At 41.4% G+C, this 22,052-nt stretch overlaps 1 protein-coding gene across 2 annotated transcripts; it reads right to left on the bottom strand.

The window, feature by feature from the left end:
- Positions 1–6,246: 6,246 nt before the first annotated feature.
- Positions 6,247–18,190, bottom strand: Haus1 (HAUS augmin like complex subunit 1). Of its 2 annotated transcripts, XM_048419223.3 has the most exons (9): positions 18,113–18,190; positions 17,304–17,478; positions 14,226–14,361; positions 12,328–12,462; positions 11,386–11,509; positions 10,973–11,038; positions 9,513–9,584; positions 8,146–8,193; positions 6,247–6,436 (listed from the first exon to the last, which is right to left on the bottom strand). In XM_048419223.3, exons 1-9 carry the CDS (start codon positions 18,140–18,142, stop codon positions 6,386–6,388), a joined length of 837 nt encoding a protein of 278 aa, XP_048275180.1. In that variant the 5' UTR covers positions 18,143–18,190; the 3' UTR covers positions 6,247–6,385. The 2 variants fall into 2 exon arrangements, with proteins under 2 accessions (XP_048275180.1, XP_048275181.1); XM_048419224.3 differs by lacking the exon at positions 12,328–12,462.
- Positions 18,191–22,052: the final 3,862 nt, after the last annotated feature.

Genomic DNA, 22,052 nt, shown 5'->3' with positions numbered 1-22,052 from the left:
AAAAAGATGTAAGAGCTTGCTAGGAATATGCTAGAGTGATTGGTCAAGCAGTGATTTAATTAATACAGTTTCTGTGTGGTTATTTCAGGAGTCTGGGTGGCCGGGAAATGAACAAGCAGCCTCCTACAACAAATTGGCGCACCATGTGGTCGACTGTATCCACATTAAACCTAAGAAAGCTTGGAAAGGAATTCTAGACACAAAAGAACAGAGTTAAGCATGGCTTACCACTGTGGGCTCCTTAAAGAGGTCTTCCTGATTCAGCTGTAAAGAAAAAGGTTTTGCAACAGCAGTTTCCCAGGCCACGCCGCCAGCACAAAAGCTGACTCTTTCGGCAGGTCCATCTACACAGCATTTAAATGGAGTTTGTGAGCAGAGTGCTACAATTTGCTTAATAACAACAAAGACCTGCTGTGTCCAGACCCTGGGTCTGGGGCAGAGAGTATAACTCTCAGAAGCAATGAATGGACCTCTGACATGTTGGACTGGGCAGAGTCAAAAGGCAAAGCAGCCTTGTTGGCCCTGGCCATACCTGCTTAGCAAAAAAAGAAAAAAAAGATACTTCTGGTCAGAAAATAATTACAGATACACAATAAAGACAGATTCAGATTTAAAAAAATAGACCTCTAAAATGGGTCACAGTGTTGGACAAATGTATGTAGGCTTGGGAGAGAAAAGAAAAAGAGTATAGAGCGTTAAACTTGCAGAAAAATAGAAATAAAGAAAACTAAGCCACATAAAAATGGAATATACACAGAGAGTCTAGATTATGTACATTATTGTGTTTTATTTGAATTTTTTGACTGCAGAGAGACATTTGATTCTGGGGATTGCTAAGTTAAACCAACATATATATTTCAAAGGCTTCTTGATTTAAAGGTTTCTTGACTTTAAAGTTTGAGTCTAAGGATATGTTGCTTTGGAAAAGAGGTTATTCTTTTGTTTCCACAGAGGATGAGAACCTGTGGAATCCTTCCAGACTATGTGGTTTGATGGACCAAGATCCTTCAAAAACACCCCCCAAAATTATTCCACTCAACTAAAAGCAGGAAGTAGTTTGGAGAGAACTATGCCCAAATTCCCTAAACAATTGTTTATAAATGTCTGTTTACATTTAAAGGGGGATATGTTATAGAGATTTGCAAATTGGTATGGATCTTGGTTTATTGATACAAATTTAAGATCAATTTTGTTACATAATTTTTCTGCTCTTAAGGTACTGTGTTTGTATAGCTCATTTAAAAATGTAATGCATAATTAAGAAATATAGGTTAATAGACAATCTTCTATAATAGTCAAACTTGTAGTCATGTTAGGTTTTATTTTTCTATTTTATTTATTATGTACACAGTGTTCTGTCTTCATGTATGCCTGAAGGCCAGAAGAGGGCACCAGGTCTCACTGTAGATGGTTGTGAGCTACTATGTGGTTGCTGGGAATTGAACTCAGGACCTCTGGAAGAGCAATCAGTGCTCTTAATCTCTAAGCCATCTCTCCTGCCCATTAGTTAGGTTTTCTAGATGTATAGAGATATCTTTCAGAAGGATAGTTATTCTTCAAACCTTTCAAAGACTACAGAATATGGCATTTAAAATGTTTGAGAACTAAGGATTTTTCATGACAATGAGAATCAATTACTTCAAAAGGAATTGGTCATCAAACAGGCTTCTTATGTAGTTTGCTAACCATTTTGGCAAGAAACTGCTCTTGCCTAAACTACTTCATGGTATGCTGTATAAACTGGACATTCAGGACCCACAGAAAAATGACTGCTGAACTTACCTAAAGGTGAGACTGTTCTTCAGGGTTCCTGCTTCATGAAAGAGTTTGCCAGACATTCTACAGGACACACAAGAAAGTGATTGACAAACTGCCAATATAGGCAGAACTGTCTTTGAAATTTCCTGCTTCATGGAAAAGTCTGCCAGATAGTATGGGCCTGTAGGCTGAAGAGTGCCCCAATGTTACAGAACTTTGGGTGAGTGTCCAAGCAGCAAGATGTCTCTGTCAATTCTAGAGTTTTGGATGTTGCTTACAATGTACTTCCTGTTTACTTAGGTAATAGTATATTCTTCTGGAGTCTTTGATGGGGCTGAAGAAAAGTTATTGTAGTTTTCCTTATTTATGATAAAAGATAAAGTAGCTAGGAGCTGGAGAGATGGCTCAGAGGTTAAGAGCACTGACTGCTCTTCCAAAGGTCCTGAGTTCAATTCCTAGCAACCACATGGTGGCTCACAACCATCTGTAATGAGGTCTGGTGCCCTCTTCTGGCCTACAGACAGAATATTGTATACATAATAAATAAATAAAATATAAAAAAAAAGATAAAGTAGCTATAAATGTTGTAAGTGTAATTTTTGCTTGGTAACTGCTTTGTTATATGTAATTTTAATATGTTAAAGTTAAAACCTTCCTTTTTATTTCAACAGAAAAAGGAAAATGGTGTGGGAAGTCCTTCTGTATATGTGCTGCTTCTATTGGTTAATGAATAAAAAAAGCTGCTTTTGGCCAATGGCTTAACAGAATATAGCCAGGCTGGAAGAAATATATAGAGAGAGAGTAGGCAGAGTCAGAGAGATGCTATGGAGCCACCTGAGGAGAAAGAGCAAGCAGTCAGCTTCAAACTTGCCAGTAGGCCACAAGCCTCATGGTAAAATATAAAATAATAGAAATGAGTTAACTAAAGAGATAAGAGCTAGCTAGCAATACACTTAAGTGATTAGCCAAGTACTGATTTAAATAATATAGTTTCTGAGTGATTATTTCAAGTCTGAGTGGCCAGGAAGAAACAAGCAGACTCCTACTACAATGGGGCGAGGCGGGGGAGTTTGGCCACTAAAAATTTGACCATGTTGTAGTGAATATATGGACAACACAAAATGGACTTGCTTTTTCTTTTGGGGGAGGGGGATGGTCACGGGCTGGGGGCAGACATGGGAAGACTGGGAGGTGAGTACAATTAGGACACACGATGTGAGATTCCCAAATAATCAATAAAAGTATAACTTAAACAAAAAGATGGCTAGGCAGTAGTGCACATCTTTAATTCCAGCACTCAGGAGGCAGAGGCAAGCAGATCTCTGAGTTCAAGGCCAGCATGGTCTATAGAGTGAGTTTCAGGACAGCCAGGGCTACACAGAGAAACCCTGTCTTAGAAAAAAAAAAGTGAGCTCTTAACTGTCCTTGTCCCTGCACTTTTGCTGTTGTCACTGACTCTATCTCTCTGAAACCATTAAGTCCAATCAAACACTTTCGTTTATAAGTTGCCTTGGTCGTGATGTGTTGTCACAGCAAAGAACTATTACACCAAAGCAGAGACTCAAGCAGAGTGAGAACCTGGAGGTGGACCTGATGCAGAGGCCATAAAGGAGGCTGCTTACTGGCTTGCTCAACATGGATTACTCAGCCTGCTTGCTTGTATACCAGGGTCACCAGTCCACGGATGGCACTACTCATAGTGAGCTGGACCTTCCTATATCAACCAAAAAAAAAAAAAAATTGCATCATAGGCTTGCTCAATCTGGTGGGGGTATTTTCCAGAGGTTCCCTCTTCTTGAAGTCTTCATTGTTGATGTAAAACTAGCCTTCACACAGCTCCAGCTTGATTTCTCTGTATCATTTAAACTTCCTGTTTCTTCAACAATGAGGTCTTAGCATCTAGTTATGGTGCTCAACCAAGAGCAACAGCAATATGCTATTTTTGTTTTGAGAGCCTCTGGAGCCTCCTTGACTAGTAATTCATAGGAAGTATCCTACGTCAGGCACTAAGAATTTCATTTAATAACTCAGGTCTTCTGGGGGAAGTATTGTCCATTCATTCAGAGCATCTCCATTAAAACACGTGTATGTGTATTTATATATATATATATATAAACACATACATACATACATATATTAAAACAGGCATGGTGATGTGCACCTTTAATCCCAGCATGCAGGAGGCAGAAGCAGATGGATCTCTGTGAGTTCCAAAGCAGCCTGGTCTACATAATAAGTGCCAGGATAGCCAGGACTACATTGTGAGACTCTGTCTCAAAATAACATGAATAACAGAAATAAAAATGAATAAAAACACGTACTTTAGGGCTGGAGAGATGGCTCAGAGGTTAAGAGCACTGGCTGCTCTTCCAAAGGCCAGAGTTCAATTCCCAGCAACCACATGGTGGCTCACAACCATCTATGAGATCTGGTGCTCTCTTCTGGCGGGCAGGCATACATGCAGACAGAACATTGTATACAAAATAAATAAATAAAACAAAAAACAACAAAAAAACCCACGTACTTTAAAATTAGTTTACAGAGTATGAAGCCTTAAAGCTCCTCATTCATCCTTAGTTTTGGATAATCCTACCATCCACTCCACTCAAACTCTTAATACCAGAAATTCCCATTTTCAGGTGTTCTACTAGCCCTACCTCCCTAAAGACCTCTCCCCTTCTCCCTCTCAGGGACCCTTTCTAGATTCTTGACCTCTGCAGACACTCCCACTCAGACACACAAATCTAAAAATTTGAAGATAGATTCTGTATATGCGAGAGAGCACGAGGTATTTGTCTTTCTGGGGCCTGAATTACCTCATTCAATATTAGCACTGCAAGCACCACACATTTTCTAGGACTCTCTTAGCACTGGACTCCTAGGCAGAGAAGATAAAGTCTGGAGGCAGATGTCAAGGCAGCATGCTACAGAGACAAAGGCCATGCTGGGTTACTGAAGCCCACCTTCCCTTGCTCAAAGTTTCTAATATTCTTCACTGTTGCATCTTTGGAGTAAAGCATTTTCTCTTTTGCTTGAGCCAGGATCAGGACATAGCCTGGGTTGGTCTTTAACTCTCAGTCCTCCTGCTTTTACAGTACAGTCATTACAGGTATGTGCCACTACCCTCAGCCATTTACATTTAGTAGAGGTCATCGTTCCTGTAACTTTTTGTTCTTATTGTAACTTTTGAAAATCAACTATCAGTTAAACTAGATACTCTGAATTGTCTTCATGGCCTTTTCTTTTTAGATGTTATTTCTCTGTATATATCTTGCTTCAAATTTTGTTCAGGTTTGGAGATGGCTCTGCGGTCTCCTTGGATAGAGTAAACTATAGTCCAGAATTCCTTTTTGTTTGCAGTTAGGGTAGAGAGATTCTGCTCGAGTTAAAGAGCGGATGGTAAGGCAGGCCCTTGACAGTATTACACATCTTCTCCCAGGTACTCAGGCAGGCACTGGTCAGGCACAGTCTCATGTGGGGTGCTACCAGTATGGCTGAACTTTGCCATCTGCCCGTGGTTCAACTGGTGCTGGACACTCTAATAAAGTCTAGTTTGTATGTCTAGTAAAGCTTCCAGTTCATCACTGAGAGAAGTCATGAACTAAACAGGAACTTGGAGGCAGGAGCTGAAGCAGAGACCACAGAGAAATGCTTACTAGTTTTCTCAGGTTGCATTTTTATACCCAGCACCATGTGGCCAGGAGTGTCATGGCCAACGGGCAGGGTCCTTTCATAGCAATCATTAATGATGAAAATGCCCTACAAATTTGCATACAGGCTAATCTGATGAAGGGATGACTCCAGTTTATTTCAAGTTGACAAAAACCAGCACAGACATACACACTCACTACACTGGGCTGGAGACGGAACAGAGCTTCATGCATGCCAGGCAAGCATCCTATCAACTGAGTTACACTCCAGTCCAGGATCTTTTTATTTTTAAGTTTTTTATATTGGTCTTTGAGCCTTTTGATTACCCTAATAAAAGGCATAAAATATGAATTTAGTACCATAAGCTATATTATTCCTCTTTCTAGCACTGGCTTAAAGGTCTAATTTTTTCCATAAACATTTGGAGACAGGCCAGTGTGAGTTGCTCAGGAATGGAGACAAAGCCCTAGAGAAGGAAGCAGGCAGAGAAACTGGAACCACAGAAGCTGTCCACTGACCTAGTCAGTGAGAACTGTCATGATGGTCACCTAAGGGGAATACTGAAGGATTTCTTTTTTAAATGTGAATGAGTATTTTGCATGCATGTATGTCTGTGAACCACATGTGTGCCTGGTGCCTGCAGATGCCAGGCATCAGATTCCCTAAAACTAGACTTATGGATGGTTTAGAGCCACCATATGGGTGCTGAGAATCAAACCGAGGTCTTCTACAAGACCAACAAGTGCTCTACACTGCTGAGCCATCTCTCCAGCCCCTCCCCAATTTTTGAAAGATTCTTAACTGTCAGGTACACAGTAAATAGCAGGTAACACAAAATGTTTTTTCCTATAAAAACTGTATTCAGGCCAAAACATTTAAATGCATGACCAAAACCTGTTATTTTATCAAGAAGGATATTGTTATGTCCTCTAAGAACAATCATTTACTTCTTGGGAAAAAGATGTCTACTTGTCTGTCACAGTTCCATCATGTCTACTTTCTTTGTAAGTTCAGCTTCGATGGCATCCTAGAGAAAAGAAATAAGTTATAAATAAAGACATGATTAAAATAAAAGAAGTAGAAAAGGAAAGCATTAAAACAAATTTTATTTATTTTTTGTAGTCCTAGAGATCAAATTGAGGAACTTACGTAATTTAGTGAAGCCCTCTACTGCTGAGCTACATTGCCATCCCTTGGTGTGTGTGGTGTGCATGTGTGTGCACATAAGTGTCTGATACTAGTGAAGCCTTCTACTGCTGAGGTACATTGCCAGCCCATGTACATGCATGTGTTAGTGTATGTAGTTTTGTTTGTGTGTAGCTTTAGCTAGGGTCAAACTTGAAGTAATCCTCCTGCCTTGGCCTTCTGAGTACTGAAATTTTAAAAATACTGTTAAGAATTTCAAACGTGCTTTTAAATATTCACTTGTTTTTATATCAACCCATCCTCTCCCCTCCAACTGCCCTGTTGTGGAATATTAGTTGAAGATGTGCTACATTTGTTTATGCTGCGGAACATTTGGTTAATGATGCAAAGATGTGTTGTATTCTTATAACAACTCTGTGACGCTGTGTTACTTTGCTTGTCTAAAACACCTGATTGGTCTAATAAAGAGCTGAACTGCCAATAGCTAGGCAGGAGAAAGAACAGGCAGGACTGGCAGGAAGAAAGAATAAATAGCAGGAGAAATCTAGGCTCAGAAAAGATAGAGAAGTGAGAAAAATAGAAGAGAAGGACATCAGGGGCCAGCAACCCAGTTACACAGCCAGCAACGGAATAAGAAAAAAAGGGACATAGAATAAAGACAAAAGCCCAGAGGCAAAAGGTACACAGGATAACTTAAAAAAAAAAAAGCTGGCTAGAAACAAGTCAAGCTAAGGCCAGGATTCATAAGTAAGAATACGTCTCAGTGTGTTTATTTGGTAGCTGAGTGCTGGACCCCCCCAAAAGACCTAAAGAGAAACAAGAACAACACCCCCAAGTTCTCAAACTCCTAAATGACTGTAATGAACGAACGTCCTAAGGGGAGACCTTAGAAAGATGCAGTGCACATGGGTAGACTTCTAGGTCTGTGCTCCACAGCGCTGCATACACACCTTTCATCCTCAGGGCTTTGTCACTTCTCACTTGACCTAAATAAACCAACTGCTCTCTGCAAATTTTTTCTCCCCACTCCAGTCTGCCTCAAATGCTGGTTACAGAACTACCGTCCCAAAGCACTGGCCTCATCAAAAAGTACAACCTTGATTACTTTTTTGACTTAAAAAAAAAGGAACAAAAAGAAAAATGAATAAATAAAAGCAAGGATCTCAGCAACTGTCACCAGTCTCTTGCAGCTTCTAAGATCAAGTCTATATATATATATATATATAAGACCCTATACAATTTCTTTTTTTTTTAAGATTTATTTATTTATTATGTATACAGTGTTCCATCTGCATGTATACCTGCAGGGCAGAAGAGGGCACCAGATCTCATTATATGGATGGTTGTGAGCCACCATGTGGTTGCTGGGAATTGAACCCGGGTCCTTTGGAAGAACAGATGGTGCTTTTAACCATTAAGCCATCTCTCCAGTTCTCCTTTACAATTTCTATCACAAACCCTGTCTTGGGCTGTGTATGCCCAAGCAGTTGAACCTCATCGCTCGACACAGCTTAGAAATCTTATTATCTCAATTTAATAATTGCTAATTAAAAAGGGGGAAATGAAGGAAGAAAAATGGGAATTACTTACTAATTCTCTCTTTGCCTCTTCAATTTTCACTTGAGCAAGAGACGGATTCTTAAAAAGGAAAACAAAACAAGGAAAGTCTGATGAGAAGTCTCACACGGCTCTGCTAGATGCAGTTGGCACTATTTTGGTAAGCTCTAACCTTGAAGAGGAAGAAGTCACTATGGCTGAGGTTTTTTAAGACAGGGTTTCTCCATGTAACAGCCCTAACTGTCCTGAAACTTGCTTTGTATACCAGACTGGCCTTGAATTCACAGGGATTTCTCATGCCTCTCCCTCCTGAGTGTTGGGATTAAAGGCATGCGACCCCACTGCCCAGTCCTATATGGAGCCATTTTCTTTTAATTAATTAATTAGTTTGTTTGTTTATTGGTTTTTTTGAGACAGGGTTTCTCTGTGAAGCTTTTTGTAGCCTGTCTTGGAACTCGCTCTATAGACCAGGTTAGTCTCAAACTCACAGGGATCGGTCTTCCTCTGCCTCCTGAGTGATGGGATTAAAGGTGTATGCCACCACCTCCCAGCTTATGGAGGCATTTTCTCAATTGAGGTTACCTCCTTTCAGATAACTCTAGTGTGTGTTAAACTGACATCAAACTATTTAGCACAAGATTGGTTCCTGGTTTCTGGATTGTTCTCTGCTTCCAGATCTGCCATGTTGTACTGACCTGTTCCACCTGCCTTTCCCACCACTATGGCTAAAACTATGAAAATGTGAGCTTTGCTACTACTAAATGAGTCTTTGCTCCCTTAAGTTGCTTCTGTGAGGGATCATGGGCACAGTGATACAAACAAATACAGAAAGGAAAGTCACTTCACAACACAATCCTTCAAAAGGCAAGGAAAGTTAGCGAGAGCACCCAGTACACAGACAATACTGAAATTTACCAATAATCATGTGTGTGTGGCGGGGGTGTTAAGACAGGATCTTGGTGGGAAAGATGGTTAATGGCACTTGCTGCCAAACCTGGGGATGAGTGGAATCCATAGTAAGAGAATCGGCTCTGTCCTCCACGCGTACTGTGACACCCCCCCCCCAAAAGTAAATGTAACAAGACAGAGCCCAAACTGGCCTTGAATTCAAGACCTCAACCTCCCAATCTCCCAGAGATATGGTCCACTATGCCAGGCACACAACTGTCTTTGTTTTGTTATTCAGATACAAAATTTTATTCTGTAGCCAAAGCTGTCTTAGAACTCAGTGATCCTCTGCCTCGGCCTCCAAGTGTTCAGATTACAAGTATGAATCACCATTCTCAGTTCTGCCATTGATTTTACACCCTTGGAACACAAACCCACTATGCTCTGATCTCTTAGTGTCTTTAGAGAAGGTCTGAAGATGAGACTCCAAGAAAACCCATAATAACAGTTACCGGCATTAAATCTAAATAGGACTCCAATTTCTTCTTCAGAGGTAAAGTCTGCTGTTTTAGTTCCATGAGTTTCTGGAAATGAAAAAGAGATATATGCACAAAACAACTAAACAGTGCTCATTTCTGAAATAAAATGCAATAAAGCATTACTATGTAGGTATCTGACTGAGATAGAATCTTGGCTTCCTGAAGGTTGGCAAGCAGTCTACCACTGAACTACACTGTCCAACTCACATGTATTTTAAATCAAAGAACTTCACAGATCACCTCATTTCTAATAGAAACAATACATGTCCAAATGTTTAGAATAAATTATATTCCTACTTACACGGTATAGGACTACAGAGGCTACCATTATGGTTCAGGGGTAAAGACACTGCAGTCATGCCTGGAGAACTAAGGTTTTTCTATTTTTCTTTTAATTGTATTTTATTTTATGGTAAGTTTTTGTTTGTTTTGTAACCTTTTTTATGTGCCCCTAGAGGTAAGAATAATCTACTGAATCCCCTGGAACTAGAGCCACAGATGGTTGTGAGCCACCGTGTGGGTGCTAGGAGACAACCTGGGTCCTCAGCAAGAGCACAAGAGTTTCAACCACTGAGCCATCCCTCCAGCCCGTTTCATTTTTTACGTTCATTTTCTGTGTATGAGTGTTATGCCTGCATATATGACCGTGAGTCATATGTATTCCTGGTGTCCATAGAAGCAGGTGTCAGGTCCCCTGCAAGTGGAGTTATAGACAGTTGTGAGCCACCATGTTGGTGTTGGGAATTGAATCCAAGCCTTCTACAAGAATAGTCAGTGCTCTTAATGGCTGGGCATCTCTCTAGCCCCCTGATAAACTAAGTTGGATCCCAGGACCAATGTGGGGAAAAGAAATCAAACTCCTCTAAATTGCGTGTGCTGTGTAGAAGCTGGAGGTTGACACTGAGTGTCTTCCTCAGTCACTCAACACCTTATTTTTTGAGACAATGTCCTTCACTAGACGTGAAGGTCACTGACAGGCTAGACTACCTGACAAGTGCCAAGTATATGGGCTTCCATGTCTGACTTGAAGCTGGAGCTGCTGCTCAGTAGTTATGTAAACTCGGGGAAATTACAGAACCTCTCTGTTGTTCCCTCATCTACATAAAGGGACTGATAACACAGAAACTGTCTGTCTTTAGCCCCTAACTCCCCAGGGCTGGGTTTACAGACATGTGCAGCCACACCCAGCTTTCACATGGGTGCTGGGGACCCAAACTCAGGTAATCACTTTCCCAACACTGAGCCATCTCCCTCGCCCTGGAACCTGCATCTTCTGCTGTCCACCAAAGAACACAGTAGAGGGCCCTCAGGTCTTAGACTACTTAGCCTTTAGAATCACGAACAAAATAAACTTCTATTTTAACTGCTCATAAATGATCCAGTCTGGAATATTCTGTGAAAGCAGCAAAGCACACACTAAGACGGGGGCTTACCTCTGAAAGTGCCACTAGTGACCGATGGGACAGAGACATATCCATGCCTCTGGCTAAGAGCTGCTCCTGCAATGTGAGGAAAAAAGAATTCAGCTGAAAAATCCATTTAAAAGAAACTGTCATGAAAATGTTTTCAACAAGCGATAAAGAATGCTACAGATCACAAATTAAAAAGCAGACGTGTCTAAGCTAGTTTGTGTGACTTGTGAATCCTTTCCGCACTGAGACATGGTGAGAAGATGGGTGCCGAGTGTAAGCGTTTAAATGCCCGGCTTTGAACCTGGAGCTGCTCACAGTTACATAGACGTGGGCAGGTCACAGACTTCCCTGTAGTTCTGTCATCTACAGACACTACTTCCTACTGGGAGGACAGCGGTCTGAGAGGCTAGCTAGATACAGCTCTTCATACACACCTGTGCAGCTTTGATTCCAAACCTGAACTCCGCTGCCTTTGCTTTCAGGAAGTCCATGTTCTGAAGACGACTATCGACTTTGGCCCTCTCTGCAGACAGATGCAGCTCTGCCTTCTTGAGATCTCTTCCAAAATAAAAATTAAAGCATTTTTTTCTTCCCAGTAAACAATTATTTAAAAAAACAAGAAAATCAACTCCCTCTTTAGGGATTTAACTCTGGCTTAGTCAATATAGATAATCTACTTGGCAGCTATTCCACCACAAGTTTTACATCCCAGACTACAATGCATTCTTTAGGGCATTTATCCCTCCATGTTGCCAGTGTGGGACTTTTCTGAAGGAACATAAAAACATTAACATTAATCTATAACAATTATTCTTGGAACAACTAAACATGTTATTTAAAAAAAATGGTTTAATATATCCTAAGCCAATTTGAAATACAGAATACCAAAGACCTCTCTACTATATGTGACATGACACTGTGCCTACTACATACATTTTATTTGTTGAATCATTTGTATGTGACCAAATTACTCTGCCTCTACATAAATGCTAACCACCAGCTCTAATCTCTGGGCCAATAAGAATCTAAAGGTTCACAGCACCAAATATGAGAGACATTCGAGGGACATTAGAGCGACAGAAAAAACATACCAAATATGTGTCTTTAAATTATATGGTAGTTTGTGAGTTTAAAAATTTGAAAATTATAAACTACACATTTTTAATAAAGCAAAAATAAATATATGGGTAACACACTATAAAAAGTAAGATATGAAAATCTGTACCTAAGCCTTCCTGAATTGTTCAGGCAGCCATGGACTTAAGTGGCTCCTGCTTCAGCCTTCCAGTAGCTGGGATTACAGTCCTGTGCCATCATGCCTGGTTTGACAATGCCCTACTAATGTTTTTTTTGAAAAGGTCAACATTTCAACTCACTCTCGTAGACATTTTTCTAACACTAATGTTGCAGTCAGATTTTTTCCAAGTTTTCCCAATTCCAGATTAATTTCTTCACTTTTGGATTTGGTATGAAAAAGGTCAGAAGTCAAATCATTCACTGTAGGAATAAAACTGAAAGGAAACATGGTTACACTGATGAGCTAAGGATAAGCACTGCTAAAAATGATCTCTCTAGAGCTCACACTGCTCCATCCACTTATACAACTCACACACGCTGTTCCATTGCCTGAAATGCCCATCAGCAGGCAAAACTCCCTTTTCCCTAGGTAGGCTGAGTGTGGTGGCGCACACCTTTATTCCCAGGGCTGGGAGGCAGAGGCAGGCAGATCTCTGAGAGTTCAAGAACCCCTGATCTGCAGAGTAAGTTCCAGGCTAATCAGGGATACATAATGAGACCCTGTTTTAACAAAATAAAAACAAAACCAACAAACAAAAACCCTAAGAAAAAAACCAAAAACCTCTCAAGTAAGATTTACCCATCCTGAATTACTGTCCTTTATCTGTACGTGCCAGGGATAGCATCCTTAGTCTTAGTACACGAGTCTAACCCATGTAACAGCTGCTCTGTTACAGGGTGGCGGATTTCTCTCCACTGTTCTCTCTCATTTGACTAAGAAACTGTCTTTGAAGGTCATGTCTAGCTCCCTATTCATCTCTACTTCCCTAGTATTAACACCTACACAGTTGTGTTTGGTATGAGAAGAATTGATTTGGTCTACACCACTGCTGCCATGTAGTCTACATGCTTTACACTTACAACACCACTCTTTAAGCATTATACAAAGCCCAAACCTTTACACTGGCAGTTATGTACAACACACTTCTGTGTACTTGGTGGTATGGTAAGCTGCAGTAGTAGTCCTAGCTAACAAGTGGCCACCAACAGTAGTCATATGGCCTTTAGAGTCAGATTTGCTTAGAGATTCTTCAGAAATCTCTTCAGATTCCTCTAAGATTCAGATTAGAAACTCTTCAGATTCCTCTAAGAATGGTAGAAGAATTATATCATTATATAGGTGAAAGAAAGGTCTATCTCAAACAATGAGGGTCTTTAGCATGGTGGTGATTATACATGCCTTTAAACCCAGAACTCAGGAGGCAGAGGCAGGTGAATCTCCGTAAATTCAAGGTCAGCCTGATCTACAGACTGAGTTCCAGGACAACCATGGCTACACCTGTCTCAAAAAAGGGGGGGGGCTTAACTTATTTAATGATTTAATGTTGTATATGACCAAAACATGCTCAACCAGGTCATTTAACCTACTACTGTTCTGCTTGTTTGGTGGTAGGCAGATCCTCACATAATATACCCTGGTCTCAAACTCCCTAAGTGGCTGATGATGACCTTGACCTTCTGATCTTCCTGCCTTCAGCTCCTGGGTGCTGGACTTATTCCAGGGTTATGCCCACATAATAACCTAACAGTCTACAGCTGCTCTAGTTTGTTCATTAGTGTTGTGATAAACACCAACACCAAAGCAGCATAGAAGAGGGTTTATTTTAGCTTACACTTACAGATACAACACTTAGAGAAGTCTCAGGGCAGGAACCCAAGTAAAAGCAACAGAGGAAACACTGATTACTGGCTCCATCTCTCTGTCTTCTGCTTGGCTAGCCTTCTTATGTAGTCCAGTGCCACCCACCCCTGGTACTAGAACTCAGCGCATGCAAACCAACACACAAACCACAACAAAAAAACCCCACCCAAACCAATCAACAAACTTAACAAACGAAAAAAATCACCTCAGCACTTTTGTATTTATTGTTAATTTTCTATGTAGAATTACAGTGAGAACCAAAAAATCCTAAAATCAAGGCCTTACAGTATATTCTCCTATGATGTGAACACAGACCAAAACCATTACAATATTTACCTTGCTAGTGAAGTATCCTTTGTTTCCAAGGCTACTGCACTGTCAACCAATGCATTTAGAAACCTGGAACCAGTGTTAGACAGAGCGGCAGGGGAAAAATTCACACTCTCCATGAGAAAGTCCTGAAGATGTTTGGCTGAAACGAAAAAAGAATTTTATGGTGTCTCAGATGTTTTGTCTTTCTTGTTTTTTAAACTTTTATCAGTTTATTTATTTATTTATAAATATTTTATTTATTATGTATATAATATTCTGTCTGTGTGTATGCCTGCAGGCCAGAAGAGAGCACCAGAACCCATTACATATGGTTGTGAGCCACCATGTGGTTGCTGGGAATTGAACTCAGGACCTTTGGAAGAGCAGACAATGCTCTTAACCTCTGAGCCATCTCTCCAGCCCCATTTTTATTTATTTATTTTTAAGATTTATGTGAGCCAGGCATGGTGCTGAAAGCCTTTAATCTCAAACTTCAGAGGCAGTGCCACCCAGAATCAACCAAAACCAAAACAAGACACCTCTGATTTCAAGGCTAACCTGATTTACATGGAGAGTTCCAAGAGAGCCAGGGCTACACAAAGAAACCCTACCTCAAAAAATAATTATTATTATTTTATTTTTAATTATGTATATGTGTGTCTGTGCACTTTGAGCACAAGTAGAGTTGTGAAGTGTCCAGTGGGTTGGGTTGTGTTGGGAACCAACTTGTTCAATCCTCAGGACCCACACAGTGGAACACAGAACTGACTCTCCTGAGCTGCTCTCTGACTTCCACATGCTCATGTACCCACCCCTCAAAAGCAAGTTAAGTGAAATTTAAAAAAAAAAAAAAAAGAAAAGAAAAGAAAAAGAAAAAGAAAAGAAAGGAAACAGGGGATCACTATGTAGACCTGAAATTCACAATGTAAACCATAATAGCCTTGAACTCAAGAGATCTGCCTGCTTCTGTCACCTGAATGCTAGAAGAACTAAAGAAGGACTAAAGAAGTAAGTCACCCTATCCATAAAATAAGTGTAATTTAACTGGATAGTGGTGGCACACTCCTTTAATCCCAGCACAAGGGAGACAGAGGCAGATGGATCTCTGTGAGTTCGAGGCCTGTAACATGAGGGGGCCGGCTTGTTGGGGTATCTGTCCCACCCAGTACCCCACAACTGGCAAGCCCAAAGAAAATCACTCACAAGACTTCATAAGATTATAAACTGATTGGCCCATTCGGTCAGGCTTCTTGTTAACTCTTATAACATATATTACCCCATTATCCTTATCTATGTTAGCCACATGGGCTCAGTACCTTTCTCAGTGTGACAGCTTACATGTTGCCTCTTCGGTGGTCTGCACAGGAGTGGCAGAGGAACCTCTCTGCTTCCCAGAATTCTCCTGTTCTCATTGCATCACCTCTACTTCCTGTCTGGTTTTCCCACCTATACTGCCTGCCTGGCCAATCAGCATTTTATTAAAATATGATTGACAGAATACAGATAATTCTCCTGCACCGGAGGCCAGCCTAGTCTACAAAATAGTTTCCAGGACAGCCAGGGCTGTTACACAGAGAAACCCTGTCTCAAAACACTTAAAACCCCAAAAATCCAATTTGAAAAGATCATATGTATGAGAATCCAAATAAAGGAGTAAACATGGAAGTTTTGCACACCAAACACACTCTGTGCTAATTTTAAAAGACTATTAGGCTGGGATTAAAGGCCCAGCACTTGGGAGGCAGAGGTAGGATTTCTGTGAGTTCGAGGCTAGCCCGGTCTACAAAAGTTAGTTCCAGAACAGGCACCAAAGCTACAGAGAAACCTTGTCTCAAAAAACAAACAACAACAACAACAACAAAAAGACTATTGGAAAAAGTATATATGCGTTAGAATTAAATATAACTGTACTATATTCAAAATATCATATAGGGTCTGGAGAGATGTTCAGTTTGTTGTGGTTGCTGTTGTTTGTTCTGAGATAGAGTCTCTCTATGTAGCCCTGGTTGTCCTGGAGCTCTCTATCTAGACCAGGCTATACTCGAGACCCACCTCACTCAGCTAGAGCACTTGCTCTTGCAGAGGATCTAGATGCAGTTCCCAGGACCCACATGGTGGCTTACAATCACACTAAGTCCAGTTCCTGGGGATCCAACACCCTCTTCAGACCTCTACAAACACCGGGCATGCACGGAGTATACATAAATCCATGCAGACAAAACACTTTTGTACATAAAATAAATCTAAATTTTTTTTTAAAAAATATATATAACAAATGTCCTGCACTTGGTTAAACATATGGCAAACAGATCTCACTTACTCGGCTTGGTGCACTGTCATCCTCAAAACTTTTTGTTTAAGCAGAATGAGCATAAATTTATTAAGAAAAAGTAATAAAGAACCCTTGCGTGAGAGGAGTTGAGGAGTTCCAAAGAAGGAATGTCCCAGAAAGACTTTTGTCCTTCCCTTTGGCTTTGTACCCTGCTCTCACTCTTCATTTCTCCACACCAACAAAAAGAGGGCTTTTTTTGAGACAGTCTTGCCACGTGATTCAAGCTGACACTGCATTCCTAACGATTCTCATGCTTCACCTTCTGAATGCTGGGATTACAAACTTTCACCATCATACCTGTCTCCACAGGAAATTTTAAAGCAGGTCCCTGATCCACGGCCCCTGGTGATTTGTCCAAGTCTCACACTTCAGGGCTGCTGCCTCTGGTGTCTGCAAGCTCCGGAAGGGGAGAAAACTACAAACATCTTTCTTGTTTCTAATGTGCTTTTGTTCTGGTTTTTGAGACAGGATCTTACTGACCTTGAACTCACAGACATCCTCCTGCCTCTGACTCTAAAGTGTTGGGGTTAAAGGCATTCTCCCACCAACCCCCACCCCGGCAAATTTAATTCTCTTTTAGGATTCACTGTTACTAGCAGAGTACCAATAAAACACACTATAGCAAATTCCTAATTTGGAAGTTACTTTAATGGAGCGGAAGTCAATTGCCCAAAAAAATAATACTGGTGATAATCAATCCAAGTATCCTATCCTAATCGTGCAAGTCTAGTTACCACTACTACCTCTTTCAGAACTCGACATTAACTCACCTTCTGACTCATACTCATTTGCTTTCTGTTTTAAGTCCTCTATCACCAGGCAGATGTCCCTGTCCCGGACCCTGTTGCGTTCTGAAAGGTGATACAAAATTTCTGTCGTCCGTGGATTCACCTCATACTGTGGAATGGGATGGTCTCCGAATATTTTTTTCAACCACGCAGCAACCTAACCATGAAAAGGTAAGCCTTGGTATAATGGCACAACAGAATCCGTCAAAGCAGGGCTCCGCAGCCAACTCAACGTTTTCTGTGGCTTTTCCGGGGTCCTACTTCACATCCTGACTCGTCAACAAGGGAAAGGTCGAAATGACCAAGGAACCTCACTCTTTGCCAACGCGGCAAACGCAGCATCAGGCAAAAAAAACCCAAATCGAAACAAAAACCCACAACTGCCTCACTTGGACGATCTTAATGAGCGAGTGTGAAGTAAGATCCGTGAGTCTGAAAAGCGAGGGGTCCCCACCACACCCTAAACCCCCTCAGTGCCAGGCGGCTCCAGGAGTTGGACTGAGGCTCGGGTGTTTGAATTCCAGGCTGAAGCAGCAGAGGCTGGGCTGCAAGGCAGGTTTGCCTTGGGAATCCCACTCTAGCCTGAAGTGAGGGGCTCGACACAGCGGCTGGGACACCAGGAAACGGCGGGCATGGCCTCCTCGGGGGCCTCCCCGCCCGCAAGGGGCCTCAGGGCTCGCTATGGCACTGTGGGATCGGGACAGAAACTACAGTGGCGGCGAGCGCGGAGCCCGGCCGACTCAAGGGCCCGGGAGGGTTAGGCAGGTTCCCGACCCAGTTCCAGATGTCACCTGCAATTCTCTCTCCTCCGGCGTCGCCATGGCCGCCGCTCCCGCCACCTCACTCTCAAAACCTCGCGGGGAACGCCCCAGTCCCCACCCCCTAACCGTTGGGCCCGCCCCTCAGGCTCGGGAATTCTGGGAGTTGTGGTTTTTACCCATTCCAGTACCACAAACGCCTCAGGGACTAGACTGATGGAAGGTTTCAGCAGGCTTTGCTGCTTTCTTGGATCTGAGTCCACTGTGTCATAATCATAAAAACTAGAAGAGCTGCTAAAGGCAAGTTTTTTTTTTCCCCTTATATCTACCTCTTCAATCAAATTGTCTTTAAAAAAAAGTACCTGTAACTTCCAGTTTTTAGTCTGCAGATGGTGTTGCTCCCACACTGATTGCATAAATTAGTTTTGGATATGGTGGCACTTGCATGTAATCCCAGAACTAAGACATTACATAGTGATATGGCAAGCTCCACGTCAGCCTGAGCTATAGCGTGAGACTGTGTCAAACAAACAAACCTACTCAAAAGGGTTGAACTTCATAACTGGGAGTTGGTAGAGTGGTTACCCGACATGCAGATTGGATCCCCAGCAGATCATTTACTGTATATGGTAGTATACACTTGTAATTCCGGCACCTGGAAGGTAGAGGAAGGGTGATCGGAAATGTAAAACCATCTTCAACTACATAGCAAATTCAAGGCCAACCCTGTTTATATGAAACCTGTCTTAGTAAGGGTTTTATTTTTTGTTTTTTTTTTGTGTTGTTGTTGTTGTTGTTGTTTGCTGTGAAGAGACAGCATGACCACTGCAACTCTTATAAAGAAAACCTTTAGGGGGCTGGAGAGATGGCTCAGTGGTTAAGAGCACTGACTGCTCTTCCAGAGGACCCGGGTTCAATTCCCAGCACCCACATGGCAGCTCACAACTGTCTGAAGATCCAGTTGCAGGGGATCTGACACTTTCACACCGATGCACATAAAATAAAGTTAAATAAACCATAAAAATATAAAAAAAATAAAAAAAAAGAAAACCTTTAATTGGAGTGACTTGCTCGCGGTTTCAGAGGTTCAGTCCTTTATCATCATGATGGGGAGCACAACGGCATGCAGGCAGATTTGCTGGAGTCAAGAATGCTACATCTTGAAGTCTTGAAGACAGCAGGAAGTCAACTGATAGTCATACTTAGGGATGCTTGAGCAAAAGAGACTTCAAAGCCCACCCCCACAGTGACACACTTCCTCCAACAAGGACACACCTCTTAATAGAGTCACTCCTTTTGGGGACCATTTTCTTCCAAACCACCACAAAGACCTATCTCAAAAAACCAAAGCCAAATTAATTTTTTATTATACTCTGGCATAGGAGCTGCAGCTATCTTAATATTAGTTTCTGCTATCAAGAATCTAAATGTCCTTAAGATTTATTTATTTAAGTTTTTATGTTTTTATTACATTTCAAAATTTGTTTGGTTTGGGGGAGTTGCTGGTAGGGTGTCAAAGTACAGCTTTCAGGAATAGGTAGATTCTTGTTGTGGGATACAACTGTACACTGTGAAGATGTGCTGTTGTGGGATACAACTGTACACTGTGAAGATGTGTTGCTCTCATTGTTAATTAGAAGCAGATTGTCCCATGGCTAGGCGGGATTTGAAGGGCAGGAGAATGCTGGGGAGAAGAAGGGCGGAGAAAGAGGAGTCGCCAGCCAGATGGGGAAGATGCAACATGACACATGACGGGTGCATAGAAGAGGTCAGTTGGCCTCGGGACCGCACATAGATTAATAGACATGGGTTCATTTAGAGACATACACAGGTCTAATATACATGGGAAGTAGAAAAAGACAAGATTTCCTGAGTAGAATGGGAGCATGGGGAACATGGGAGAGGGTAGAAGGGGAGGGGAGAGGAAGAAAGGGGAGTGGAGAAAAATATATAGCTCAATAAAAACAATTAGAAAAAGAGACATGGGTTCATTTAAGTTGCAAGTGCTGGCTGGAGACAAGCCTACGCTATCAGCTGAGCATCCATAGTTAATAAGAAATCTCTGTGTGATTATTTGGGAAAGACTGCTGAGACACAAAGAAGCTCTGCCTATAGATTTTCTCCTTCCAACGTGTAGGTCCCTGAGGTCAAACTTAAAGACCAAACTTGGGATCAAGGCTTGAAAGCAAGCACCTTTACCTACTGGGCCATCTCCATAGCCCTTTTTATTTATTTATTTATTTTTTAATTTTATGATTTATTTATCTTTTTTATTTTATGTGCATTGGTGTGAGGGTGTCAGGTCCTCTGGAACTGGATTTTCAGACAGTTGTGAGCTGCCATGTGGGTGCTGAGAATTGAACCTGGGTCCTCTGGAAGAGCAGTTAGTGCTCTTAACCGCTGAGCCATTTCTCCAGCCCCCTATTTATTTATGTTTGATTTTAGGCTTTCTCATGTGGCTAAACTGGCCCCAAAGTTGCCATGTATAGGAGGACGACGTTGAACTCCTCACATTTCTCCATGCATATTTCTTCTGTATTTTGCTCTGTAGTCAAGGATGACCTTCTGCTGCTCCCTTACTTCCAGCTCCCAAGTGTGGAGATTACAAGTGTCTGCACCGCAGGAGGCTGTTGTGTGAGACTCCAGTTCTGTTCTCAGAACCCACACTAAGTGTTTCAAATACACCTGCAACTCTAGTTCCAAGGGATCTGATGCCTGTTCTAGCCTCTGAAGGCACCTGCAAACATGTAATGCACATACTTAAACTCTCTCACATACAAATATACACAAAATAAAAAAAAAATCTTAAGATGGGTGTAGTGGCACATGACTTTATTTCCAGCGTCTGGGAGGCAGAATCAGCTGGCTGACTCTGTAAGCTCAAAGATAATCTGTTTTACATAGGGAGTTCCAGGACAGGCAGGTCTACATAGAGAGACCCTGTTCTAAACAAACAAACAAACAAACAAAACCAAACAACAATAACAATAATAAAATAAATCTTTAAAAACCCTGTGGGTAAAATATATTGCTCTCTTCAATTTCATAGAGTAGGCATAGGATGTGTGTGTGTGTGTGTGTGTGTGTGTGTGTGTGTGTGTAAGAGAGGGAGAGAGAGAGAGAGAGAGAATACATTATTTATATTATATTCCAAAAGAGAAAATATAATAGACTCCTCAGGGTGACAAAAGTAGTTATTATTGACAGAAGAAAACTTGAGATTTATCTGAATCTAGAATGGTGATTTTTTTATTTTGGTCCATTCTCAGTAGGATTGTCAACCACTCTCTCAAACTCCTTGGGATTGTTTTTGAACCTATTTAATTTAGACAGGATTACTGGAAATTTTGAACCTATCTAATTTAGACAGGATTACTATAAGCTTTGAACCTATCTAATTTAGACAGGATTATTGGAAGTTTTGAGCCTATCTAATTTAGACAGGATTCTTCCCACTCCCTTCCCCAACTGGGCATTGAACGCAAAGCCTGCTACACCCCAAGCAGGTGGTCTACATTGAGATTTGTTCTAAGCCAAATCAATCTTTTCTGATTGGTTTATTAATCGATTGACAACTTGCTGTATCCAGGCTGATCTTGAATCGGTTAATCTTTAACTTTCCCAACAGGGATTACAGGATTGAGTTGTCAGGCCCAGCTTCCCCGAAAAGGTTCTTTTAGATTGAACCTTAAAGAATTTCAATTCTTTCATTTGTGCTATCAAACCCACTATAGATTTGGGTGTTTGAGTTGGAGAAATGGAGCACTAGCTGCTGCTCTTCTAGAGGCCCAGGTTTGATTCCTAGCCCCTCCATAGTCACTCCAGTTCCACGGTATTTTACAGCCTCTTCTGGCCTGTGAGGCCACAGGCACACATGGCGCGCATACATGCAAACAAAATATGCTTATGCATAATAAAATAAAACATTTTAATTAAAAAATATTTGGGTATTTATTATAAACGCAAATTGGGG

The sequence above is a fragment of the Myodes glareolus genome, chromosome 13 (genome assembly GCF_982192425.1).
Source record: "Myodes glareolus chromosome 13, mMyoGla1.1, whole genome shotgun sequence".
Classification (NCBI taxonomy): domain Eukaryota; kingdom Metazoa; phylum Chordata; class Mammalia; order Rodentia; family Cricetidae; genus Myodes; species Myodes glareolus.
Note: the sequence above shows the minus strand (reverse complement) of the source record. Positions and strands in the feature narration are given on the sequence as shown.

Bases quoted from the DNA above. Each gene is read 5' to 3' on its own strand.
- Haus1 (XM_048419223.3), bottom strand. From the start codon at position 18,142: ATGGCGACGCCGGAGGAGAGAGAATTGCAG. The intron at 11,039-11,385 runs GTGTGTATGAAG...CTCACATTGCAG, and splicing joins TTGGAATCAAAGCTGCACAG to GAGCAGCTCTTAGCCAGAGG. The intron at 6,437-8,145 runs GTAAGTAATTCC...TCTTTTCTCTAG, and splicing joins AAGAGGCAAAGAGAGAATTA to GATGCCATCGAAGCTGAACT.